This window comes from Scomber scombrus, chromosome 8 (assembly GCF_963691925.1).
Source record: "Scomber scombrus chromosome 8, fScoSco1.1, whole genome shotgun sequence".
NCBI classification, from domain to species: domain Eukaryota; kingdom Metazoa; phylum Chordata; class Actinopteri; order Scombriformes; family Scombridae; genus Scomber; species Scomber scombrus.
In genome coordinates, this window is record NC_084977.1 from 11,451,882 (window position 1) to 11,464,965 (window position 13,084).

At 38.8% G+C, this 13,084-nt stretch overlaps 1 protein-coding gene across 1 annotated transcript; it reads right to left on the minus strand.

Annotated features, from left to right (window-relative positions):
- Positions 1 to 5,595: 5,595 nt before the first annotated feature.
- Positions 5,596 to 11,701, minus strand: atp5f1d (ATP synthase F1 subunit delta). Its single transcript, XM_062424652.1, has 5 exons — positions 11,465 to 11,701; positions 10,195 to 10,348; positions 8,784 to 8,872; positions 5,905 to 6,034; positions 5,596 to 5,731 (listed from the first exon to the last, which is right to left on the minus strand). Exons 1-4 carry the CDS (start codon positions 11,579 to 11,581, stop codon positions 5,912 to 5,914), a joined length of 483 nt encoding a protein of 160 aa, XP_062280636.1. The 5' UTR covers positions 11,582 to 11,701; the 3' UTR covers positions 5,596 to 5,731; positions 5,905 to 5,911.
- Between the last annotated feature and the right edge of the window lie 1,383 nt (positions 11,702 to 13,084).

A 13,084-nucleotide genomic window follows, 5' to 3' on the forward strand; every position in this document is an offset into this window, starting at 1 on the left:
GGTCCCACCCTGCTGATGCACTCCCCTGAACCCACTAGCATCCTTATTGTCAGTAGCTCCAGGGAAAGCCAATAAAATTTATATTTTAAACATCTGTCCCGGGCAAAGTCAGTCTTGTGTCATGCTCATATTGTCTCTCACACACTAACAGCCTTCACTCATTTTCTTTATTCAGCCTTTCTCTTGGGAAGATTTAGTTTTACTTGCATTGCCTTTTGTTGATGTATATTAAACCCATTCACTTTCATTTATGCATATTGTTGCAAAATGTGCATGAAACCACCCAATCCTTCTAATTAGAGCCTTGAATTTACAATAAATGCAAAAGTGGATGTTTTTCTTTGGTAATGTGTAACTGAGTTGAAGATCATCAAAGAACTGCAAAACTGGAAGTAGACCAGGGATATAGAATAAATCCAAGCAAGATTTAGGTAAATCTGCATCATGTTTTCTGCCACCTGGGCTGCTTTTAGAAAGTGGAAGATGAGCTTTGAACACAACAAAGACCTTTTTGTTTCTCTTTAATGTTGTGCTGGTATGGCCTAAGTTTACCAGACAGTATCTCACAAATGAGAGCAGCTTCATGTTGCATAAATATGTATTTATTTTGAGTTCTTTTTAAATATTTTTATTTGGGCGTAGATGCAGTGTAGGTGGTATATATGCAGTGACCACGGCATCAGTATGTGTATGGATGGTAATTATGCTTATAAGTGAGTATGGTGGTACTTTTTTATACCTGCATGTCTTTGAATAGGCTGCTTATTCCTGTGTGAATATGCATAGACACACACAGAAGGATGGAAAAAGCACTCTTCCCCTCTTCCACAAAAACACTCGGCGCAATGATTACCTGCCTTGCCACTCAGGGGCCATTTGCTGTTTCCACAAAGCTGATTATCTCACCCCTACAGCAGGCTGCGTTTGCGGCTTTGCAATTTTCTCCCAAATGCCCACACTGCTATTTGTAGAAATGTTACCTAGCTGGCACAAGCTGAAATATGTTTGTGTTTGTGTGGATGTTTGTGTCTGGGTGAGTGTTTGCAGCCGTGCCTGGCTGTGTGTGCGTGTGGTGTGTGTTTGGTGGGTGGGTGGGTGCTTGTGTGGAATGGAAGGCTGTAAGAATGGAGGGATGGATGACACAAACAGGGTAGAGTGGTGGGAGGCTGGTGTCAGGGCCCTACTCCCACTACCAGGCTGGATGCAGTATCTGACAGCTGACAGAGAGTCTGCAAGCCCCCTCTTTACACAGTCCCACCAAAAGGTCAGAACTTCAATCAGCACCGCTCTCTGGCTGCCTCCCATCCTCTCTTACCGCTGCAGAGCCTCAATTCGCCCCCTTGATGCACACTTAGCCGTGCTTGACCATATCTCACAGGTGTAAATGTAGTTTTCACAAGCAAGAAAGAAGCCCTAAAATGCTGCCGTCACAGTGTCTATGTATCTGCGCCATGTGACATCCACAATATATTAAAGTTTCAAGGCAGATGATTATGCATGCTGGATGATATGTGTAATTTTGGTGCACTTTGGTGTGTGGAAAATTGCCATCCCCAAAGTCATAGCTGGCACATCGCTCAAAGCGTTTAAATTTTCCAGACCTTTAATTTCCTCTCAGGTCTCTAATTTGCCTTCACACATCAGGTGCTTTCAATATCCTGTAACCTACCACCTGTCACTGGAAAATGTTTTCACTGCAGATGATCAAAAATTGCAAGTAAATATTTTTTTAACTTGACAAGACTGGGCTGGTGTACTGCACAGAAAAGGTAAAACTATAAATCTCTTGGCTTAAGCCTTACAAGAACTATCCCTGTTTGTTTTTTCCTGTTCTGCTGAATTGGTGAATAAAACCATTACATTATTCCCTGCAAATGAGTCATTCAATGTGTGATCTCATATCTTTTGTTTACAGGTAACTTGATGTGTTTTTGCCTAGTCACCACACCTTTTTAAAAATTTGATTACTCATTCATAGCGTGTCATCTGTCACGCCCTTGTTTTATGCAATACCCCTTTATTATTCACCTGTTACACTGTTATTTTTTTAATTATGCCTGATAAATTAACAGGTCTCCTATGCTGTCAGCTGCATGAATTATCATTAACATGAGGAGTGATATGTCAATGGGGGTACATGTGAAGTGTATCCCGTGATTTCAAAAGGCTAATAAGAGCATTGATATAAAAGAGATGAAGAGGATTTTTGTTGGAGTATTCAGTAAGAGACTCTCATCTACTGTTTCAAGTCTGATGAGGTTAAAGTCACTCCATATCTCCATCCATACAGCCGATGACTCAGCCTACATCAAGACACTTTGAAGGCTGGACATTCATATGGGGAAATATCACGCTGTCTGTGTCATGTCTGAGCGATTGCCATAACATAAAGAAAATATTATGCCTCAGTTCTTTCCGTTGGCTTTATGATTCATTTATTACCCATTACTTGACTGTGAGCTCTTAACATTACAGTGACAGATGCCCAGGCACATCCCCCACTAACATATGAATGTACAAGCTCATATATTTACATTACTTGATTTCTATTTCATTTTGTATTATTTTTACTCCGTGCTTCCTGGCTTTTTTGAATTAATTACACATTTAGCATATGAAATTTCACAAAATAGTAAGATTCGTCCCAGCTAGAGTAAGCCTACAAGGTGATATTTTCAGATTGCTAGTTTTATCTAGTACCTAAACAATTAACAGCCAATTAAATTATTCAAAATCAGTCAGAAAAGCAGTCATGAATTTTCATAAAAAATGAATTGCTGAGGTAATTTATCAAGAAACAAGTATTCAGTCGTGCTAACGGCTCTGTGAGACTGTGCTTTAATAGGCAACACTGTGCTAACAGTGACAAAGCTAACATGCTGACATACGGGTGGTAAAGTTTTGCCATGTTAACAGTTTTCGTTTAGCATGAATGATAGCATGCTAACATTTGCTATTAGTGCTAAACACAAAGTACAACTGAGGTTAATGGTATTATTTTTGTTGGTTTGGCCTTAAACTAAAGTATTGGACAACTGAAAATGTTTTACATGATAATGATGTTAGATGAAAACCATGAATATCTTTACAAAACCATGTCAAATTCAGAGATATGTCCGTCTGAACTGACCAATGAACAGACCAACATTGCCATTCATTGAACCCATGCCATGGCTAAAAAGAATGTCTGTAAATATCTTTGACTTATGGTCAGACAACAGTAACAAATGTAAGACCTGGGTTCTGAAGAACTGTCAAATCGTCATTTTCCTCCAGTGGCACCAAACCTCCATACCCTAAAACATACTCTAATAATTCAGTTGCACATACTCACAAAAGTCTGTGCTGGTAGAGCTTTGCTAACATAATAATTTAAAGTTGTAATTTTACACTTCAACTTTGAGGAGGCTTTCAAGTTGAAATTGCCCTCAGTGGTCCATGCTTCTTTTATATATAAGAAAGCTCAATTCTAACAGAATACACTGCGCTACTGTAATTTTAGAACTGACATCATCGTAAATATGATGATTCATGGGCTGGTGGGTTTTATCCCTGCTATGGTAGAGTCATATACAGCCCAATGAGGCTCTCACAAAACAGGGAGCTGCTTTGTGTTAAGACTACCACTCAGAAGATGACACCATGGATTATCATCGCCTGTATGTTATTCTCTCTGGGGTGCAGACAGTGCAATCTTTTAATTACAGTACATGGCCATCAATGGGAGATAGACACTGACTTAGCACAGGGATCATCAGCTCTGAAACACCGCAGAGTGGCTCAAGTAAAGGCTCTCACTGGATACTTATCATCCTTATCAATGTAGAGCACTTAAACACTCAGGTCAGACAGGTTTTTTTATGAGATATTTACTTTATTAGGCCGTGTGGCTGAGGTAGCTAGTTTAGAGATTAAAAGCCATTCTTGGTTTCAAGATGGAAACTGCAAACAGAAAGATTTTGACTCCGAATTATTCATTGCTACTAAAAACATATACACCAGTTACACAGAAACTACATCTGGGCATGCTTCAAACTAAAGAGACTGGTTCCACTATTAAAGTATCTTCTTTTCCTGAAAAAAATGTAATGTCCTGCACTCTTCATTTCAGCTACATGACTGCACACAGACTGTGAGAACAGAGTGTGCACATGGAAAGCACATGGTCATTTTCTGCTTTTCCTTTCGATGAGAGCGGTGTCAGAGCAAAGAGAAAAGAGAATGGAATATAGCTCGGTTTCAACATCCTCCTATCATAAATCTGGATTAAAGAAGTGGTGGTTTTGACACGACCGTTTCATCTTGCCTGTCTGAAGTGTTACTCACTCACATGTGTCCAGGCCCTCAGGCTGACTGATGAGTGAGTATGAGTGTGTATTGTTCATGTATATGTGTGTGTTTGGTTGGAAGGTTCTGATGAAAGAGACAGACAGATTGGAAAGGAGAACAGAGAACAGGATGTCTGAGAGGTGATGAGAACTAGTTTTTATTAAAATATACTGACCTCAATCACAGTCTGCAAGTCTACACAGCACATGCTTAATCAGTGGGGGAAAAAAGGTTTCAACACATTTGACAGCTCTAAAACATGGTGTTTATTGTCTCCAATCATTATACTAGTATATTTTCTTTCTGTTCTACAAAAAATCTATTAATGTTCCTGTTCTGGAATAAGAAGTCAGACTTTGCACATAATAAGGCTTTAAAAACAAATAAGTAGCAGTTTCACCATGGACATTAGCTAGTCATGACTGCTTGTGTGTGTGTAAACACTGGTACTTTCAGAGTGTACTCACACTTGTTTAAGGCCCTTGAGAGTTTTGACATTAAAAATAAACCGGTTGCGGTTTCTGCTCTGAAAGCCTCAAGTCGGCACGTGAATGAGGTCAGCGCCTCCTGGAGTGAGACTGAGCTGAAACCTGTGGTTATGAAACAAGAGAAAGACCCAGTTTTCCACAGGATGGGCAGTGAAGGACTTTTCCTGGCCTTGTCACAGCAGCCTGAGGTCATCACTCATAACAAACAAGCACAGCCAACATGTTAGAATCAAGGCAGTGACTGAGGATTCCACTTAACTCAAAGCCACAAGAGAGCCTACATCAGTAACAGTGAGTAAGCGACCACCAGATACACAGTACAATATTAGAAAGATCCTCTTGTGGATATCTTCAAAACAGTCACATTCAGCAGTGGTTATGACAGTTCATTCCCTGAAACTGTGGTTTGATGAGAAGTTGAATATAAAAATCTGATTATCTGAAATGCTCCATTAAAAATGGCTGATATCTGCTGCCCCCAAGTGGCAGAAACCCTCACCAACTAGAAAACAAGTGGACAGCTTTCTTTGTACTTGTGCCATCTTTTCCACGTAAGTCTGATTAACTTGAAAAGTATTTCCTGGAGAAAATGAGTGACTGTTGTAAGCTGTCACTATGTTTACTTTTGTACAACACAGGTTTGTAATATATAGAGCAACATAATTATCAAATCTATGCGAGTCATTGGGACTCCAGTGGCTTTGTGCATTATAGGAATTAAATATACAATTATGATTGTTTACAGGAGGAAAAAAGACAACACAAATACCATCAGCAGTTAATTCCAAATAAATTTATTTTGTAATTTCATCCACTGTACAAAGCAAGTATGGAATCCTCTGGACACTGACGTGACTGAGCTGGAAACACAGAGATGGACGAATTATTTCCATCAAATAAACAGAAAAGATTACCTAGAAGTGGAAAAAAAACAAAGTGACTCAGTTTGATACCTACACATTACACTCAATATAAGTGACCAATGATTTCCTATTGACATTTCCACTTGTAATGGTAACATGTACCCTGCATTATCATCCTGATTTAGAATAAACTAATAAACTGGATGATAAGTGATCTGTCATACCACAGGTCTACTCCAGAGCCTTGACGATGGCCTCATTGGCCTCTATGCTGATCTGAACTTCTGCCCTCGCTGCCTCATCGGATGCACCAGCCATTTCAGACTGGGCCTTATCCAGGTTGGCCCTGGCAGCCTAAAGATCAACAGAAAAATAGGATGTGAAACAGCAAAGGAGAGCAAACGATAAATCACTCACAATAAAGGATTTTACATATTTTAAACACTCTTGGACAAATGTACAGATCATACAACATAATATTAGTTAAAATGAAACATCAAAATACATATCTGATTTGTTATTCTAAAAAATCATAAGACCACCCATTTTTCCAAAAAGGTGAATTAACATCACAGGAAAGGCAGAAGAGCGGCAACAAAACTAATCATCTTAAAAACGTTTTTGAGGCTAAATGGGATGTAGACATCAGAAAACCAAGAACGAGCAAGAAGTGGGGAGAAAGACTAGCACAGAAAATCCCCACTGCCTCTTTGCTATGAAAGCTCCATTTGTCACAGTAGCGATTAGAAACGAGAAATGCCAAACATAGCTGGAAGTTAAAGGTCTCCCAGTAGGGATTTGACACATCTGCTATAACTCAACAGTGACTGACCTTTCCCTCCTTATTAACAGCATGGGCCCGTGTGCATTGTTAGTGCAGAGTGGAAAAAAATAACTCATTTACTGCTATGAAGTCAACTTGACAGTGACACTGGCACTGCCCAAGGTCAAAGACAGACACCGCAGAGAGCGCATAATAACACAGCCTAGCATTAACAAGACTGACATTTAAACAAGGACTCAGCCTTCAAGTCCGACTGCAACGCTGATCAGATGGATAATCATCAACTGGGAGGTGCTCATCAGCGCAGCGGATCAAAACGAAGGGGACAAAAAAAAAAATCTAGCGTGGGTTCAAAGAATTGTCTCTGCTGTCAAAGACCACGTCCCTGCTGGGACACAAACCAGGGTGAACAATCAGTAATTATGCATGCCTCTACAAACTGGATACGGAAACCCATCACACAAATCTCATTAAAAACACAGAAGATCCATAAAGAATTGACTAAGCCACACTAGACTGACATTTTGAAGACGTGTACGCGTTGAGAGTGAAACTACAAGAAGACGACAGCATCAATTTCACATGTACCAAAATGTGTGGCGGAGCTGACGTCTCTTTTCCAAAACGAAAAAAAAAGAAAAAAAGATCTGTGTGAGTTTCATGTGGGAATTTCAAGATGACTGCTCTTCTAAAATTCTCCTCTCTGTACGTTTTCCAAAATGTGCAATTTGAAGGGAGGATACTTACTTGCTTTAACATTTTAATCTGATTAAAAATGACATCGAGCTTGATACACTCAGACCATCGCAACAACATCAAATGCATCTATTTTTCTGCTCACCTGCACAGTGTTCAAAGCTAAGAGCAGAACAAAAGAGCTGTTTGGGATGGACTCACTTAAAGACCTGTCAGGTACAATGATAATTGCAGCACGGTCTCGAGAAGCACAATGTTAGACTGAGACCAATTCAGAGTCTATTTTTAGACCGAGAACAAAGCTGGCAAAAACAACAAGGCTCTGACTGTACATAATTATTTAAGTGCTATATTTAAATAATCTACTGAGGATGTGAGGACCAACTGTGTGGTAAAACCCGTTTTTAAAAGGACAAATTGTACCGATATATGTGATCAAGACTGAACACAGTGCTGAAAAAACTGTTACAACTTGATTATACAAAGAGCTTTCAATTAACACAGATGTGAATAAATTCAGGCTCTATATACACGTGTAAGATTTTCAAGAATGACCTCTTACATAAGAGTTAGGTAACTTGTGTTATATGTATACATGTATACACACACACATATACATATATATGTATGTATATACATATATATGTACACATTATGAATCCCAGTCCTCAAGTTCAAAGACTGTGTTCATACTCAGTTAAATACCACACATATTGATCCCCAGCAGTTATACCTCATTAAAAATATGTGATAAGACCATCAAAAACCATTACACAGTTCATAATGAAGCGATCAATGGCACCATTACCTCTCCAGTCATTAAAGCAAACATTTGCTTGGTGGATATAATTACAAGATCACATGTACAATACAATAAAATAGAACAATCAATTAACTCTGTATTTAATACTAACTTTGTACCTCAGTCTTGTGGAGTTTGTCATTGTGTTGCTGTACATGGTGCAGCATATTACTATAATTGAAAGGTCAACAAATTAATTAGTCTATTTTACAACTATGGCAATCGGTGGAACTTGGCTCAGATAGTGGTCAATGGTTGAGCAGCCTCCACCAGTCACACAGGGATGTACATCACTGTTTTGAAGCTCCATAAGTCCACAAAGTCTAAGTAATCAGGGTTTTTGCCGCCATTAGAAGACTTAGATGCAGCTCCTAAGTGTTTTTTTTTTTTTTTTTTTTTTTTACAACACCTGAATAAAATGAAAAGAACAAAAAAACTATGCTGCTTGAATATATATATTTTTTTTTTTCAATTTTCAAATAATGAAAAACAACCAGTAAGAGTATTTATAAAGAACCGAGCTGACAGGAGTATGGATAAGATAAAGAGATCCAGATATATATATATATATATATATTTATTTAGGTGTCAGTTTGATGTCCAGTGATCCAGATTATTTATTTATTTCATCTCAGTCAATTGGTGAAAATGTATGTAATTTTACGTTTTTGAATAAAATGCAAAGAACAAACAATTTAGGTATGAACTGTTAAATATCTGATAGTTGACAAATGTCTACCATTTCATGGTATATACGGTGATACTTCACAACCTAAGTGAAGATGTGTAGTTGAGTGAAATGAAGTGGAGATTATACTCACTGCAATGTCCAGCTGGTCCAAGGGGACGGCCTCCTCAGCTAGCAGCTGCACTGAAGAATCAGCGTTGACTGTGACTGACCCGCTGCTCACTACACACACACACACACACACACACACACACACACACACACACACACACACACACACACACACACACACACACACACACACACACACACACACACACACACACACACACACACACACTGAAACTGACAGAACTATATGGTATCAAACTATCTGAAACGTTTTTTTTGATTTACAACTGAACTTATTTAATACAACAAAACAAATATAAATGGTCAAAAATATTGGTACCCTTAACTTAATATTTTGTAGCACAGCCTTAGGAGGCAATAACTGCAGTAAAGCTCTTTCTGTAACTCTCTATAAGGTTTCTCCACTTGTCCACTAGTAGTTCCATGTATCACAGTAGGCATGGAGTTCACTTCTTTGAAGGTAAATATAGAGCTGGTGTGATTTACCAAAAAGCTCCATTTTGTTTCATCTGTCCAAAGCACATTCAGCCAGAGGGACTGTTGCTGGTCAACATACATTTTGGCAAAAGTGCAGTCATTTTCATTCAGACTGTCACGGATGGTACAACTTCAAACTATTGCACCTTGAACTTGAAGATCAGCTTGGATCTGTATTGAAGTTTTCCTTGGTTCTTTCTGGACTAATCAAGCAATCCTTCTGTTCAATCTGAGGCCAATTTTCCTCTTGTGACTACATCCGGAGATGTTGGCTACAGTTTATTGAACCTTAAACTTCTTAATAATATTGGAAACAGTGGTCATAGGAACATCAAGCTCTTTGGAGACAGTCTTGTAACTTTAATGTTGACCGCGCCTGGCTATTACATTTTTCTAATGTCTTCAGACCACTCTCTAGTTTTCCTTCTGTTTTCCATGTTCAATGTGATGCATACAGTGGCATAAAACAGCAGAGTGAGTAATTCGCTCCTTTCAAACTGGCTGCATGAGTGATTATAAGATTGAAAACACCTGTGATACTAATTACAACTCAATAGTCTGCTTAAAGGATCACTACAAATAAGTTATTTTGTCTTCTTCTAAAAAGGGTACCAATCATTTTCTCCAGGCTATTTTAAATCTCTTTATGTCAAACATAGACATGTATTGATAATTAAATATTTTTTTTATTAATTAATTTTAATTAATTTCAACATTGTTTAGGGTGAATGGTGAATTATTTAAATAAAATGCAAAGGTACCAATAAGTTGGGCCACATCTGTATGGATAGGATACCTCAGTATCGATGTGTGTGGGGGATAAGCTGAGGAGGGGGTGTACAATATACACCAGCTTCTCTAGACCACAAGTTTTATTTTGATCATACAGTGATATCAGAGCATACTCTAGGGAATCCATCAATCAAAAATCTTACCAAAGTATTTGACGGAGGAACCGTCGTCACTGATGACTGTGACCACACCAGGCCTGAGAACCTGCAGGGTGGGAACGTGGGCAGGGAGGATACCAAACGCACCGGTAAGCGTGGGCACATCAACCTGCTTCACACTGGCCTCTTTAAAGAACACCTGCAGATATGAGACAGGAGATCAAAGATACACTCACTGACTTATGGACTAGCCCTGCAACAGTTCAACATTAACTAATGGTGACTGACCAAATGTAGAGCTGGAAGAAGAATAGTTAATTGAAAAAAAGAGAAAACTGACACAGTCAACTATTTTAATGATTAATTGATGGTCAGTTGTCGTGCAAAATACTAAACATTCACTGTTCCTGGCACCTTAAAGATGAGTATTTTTAAACTGATCATTGATAGTAATGTGATAGTGAGCTTGGTGCCTTCTACATCTTATGTTTCTCATTATTTACACAATTAAGCATGTAAATAATCAACATAATCAATTGATGACTAAAAAATGTTAGCTGCAGTCAAACCAAAGATACAGCTTCCAAACTGTAGAAACAGGAAGACTGCAGAGATTTTCCTCAACAGCCATCATAACTTCAGACAAGATCATCAACTTTACATTCACTTTGTCATGCACAATAATATCACGTCACATTAACAAAACCTTTAGTGAGTTGATCAAATGCACATCAGACCAGCATGTAAAACCCGATGTGAGGAAGATATGGAGCACTGAATGAAACTAAACTCTTTAAACTGGAGGAGCAGTAGACTGGATTTAGTAAAACAAGTTTGTGGGACGAGATTTATCCACTGATGAACCTCAAGGTTAGAGGTGTGTATTTAAAACAGTCATGCCGAGCACCGATAAGACAATGTGTCTCATTCCAGGCTAATGTCACATGCACTTGTGAACATATTGATGCACATGAGTTAGTTTATTGGCCTATACATGAGATGTTATTCCGTCGTTACTGTTAAGTGAAGCATACTTACTGACACACTGCAGGTCAAAGACAGTGAATGACAGCTAGCTCGGCTAAACTTAGCGGCGCTGCAAGCTCTGCATGCAGGCTCCGTAATAATGTATAACTTGTAATAGTGATAGCAAACGCATGCACTAATAAAAGACAATTAAACAAAACTGCCGAGTGACCCCGGGTGTAGGGCTTTCTTTAAACTCTAACGGTGCATTTAAACATGACAGTCAGTTAGCCGTGTAGCTAACGCTAGCTGGGCCCGAGTAGCCTCGCAGACAGCTCCTGGTGGCTACCTGTGTCGGAGAGGCGAAAGTGAAGGACATCTGCGGGGCTCCGGAGACAGCCTCGGCGTAGGAGCGAGCCTGCCTGAGCACAGGGAGGGAGCGACGGAGAAATCTTGCTGCCATCATGTCTGAAAACCGGATTTTTTTTACACGGACAACTGAATGACTGAGATCCCCAAGCCCTTGCGTGAAGGCAGTCAGTGTGCGGCTCGCTAGGACAAGGACGTTGGTAACCTTCCCATAAGGCTTTACTGTGGCGCAAAGGATGCAGGGTAGTGTAGTTCTTAATGAAAGAAAACGTGCGGTCAAGGTTGAGATTACACTATAGACAGGGTTAGGAAGGGTAACCTTGGAAATATCATAGGTTACAAATTACTAGGTACCATATTTAAAATGTAATAAGTTATGTAAATATTTCAATGACTTAATCAAAGTAATGTAACTGATTACATTTGATTACTTTTCTAATTTTCTAACCAATGTTTTACTGTTGGGTAAGGGTACTTGTAAACCCATCTAAATCCAGGTGCTTTTCATGGATACTGATTTAAATTATAAGGGAGATAATTTGAAAATGTATTCATTAGTTCATGTAGATTTTTGAATATAAAATAAAGATATTTTATGAAAAAAGTCAAAGTCAAAGTCTGGCATGGGCTTAATTGGTACTGTGACACAATTTAAGCTCGTGTATGCTCCTAATAAGGTCCACGTCATGATTTATTTATAAAATATATTTTTTTAAATACTGTTTTTAAATAAAGAAAAACAGCATTATTTTGTAACATGTTGAATATTTAGAAATGGGGGAAACCCCTCCTGAGCAATATCTTAAAAGTCTGACTTCAGACCTTTGTAATCATCAATATGTTCAGTAAATGTAACGGATTACAGTTACATTTATTTTATGATTAAATTACTTAACGCAGTTACACTGAACTAGTTGGGATGGATTACTTGTGAATGTAGCCTATCCTCCTGGTAACATTTTTTATGCAAGTAAGTATTGTAATGTTAGCTTCAAACACAATGAAACTGTCTTGTTCAGCTACTGAGTCGGAAATACTCTCCAATGTTTACTCTTTGCTGTGTTTACATATGAATTAAAAGGATTACAGATTTAAGGGGCAACATAACGTTTATTTCCTCACATCCACTGTTTTCTCATGTAGGAGGACACTGGGCATTCACTGCCAGTAGATGGCGACAAAACCACGTGCCAGTCTGCATACTACACAGACCCCTTCTAGTCTGGGTCAACGTTTTTGTTGCTCTTTTGTGTGCCACTACTGGTCTGGCACACACAGACATTCACTAATTTACTAACTTCTGAGCCTGCGCTGTGTCACCACTTTTACAAACCGTGCAGTGGGCTGCACATAACCAAAACAAAATAGTTAAATAAAATGATTTAACAACTTTATATAAGATAGGCAGTAACCCAAATGTATGAGCAGAATGAACTATATGACTTTATTACGTATGAGTGCACGGCTGTGAAGACTGGAGCATCAGGATCGTTTTAAGAAAAGCCCTCAATTACTCCGCTTTACCTCACTCCTCGCGTCACGTGGTGCGACTCTGACTGGGTGGTGGGCGTGTCTTAAACAGTGGGGTTTCATTCATAAA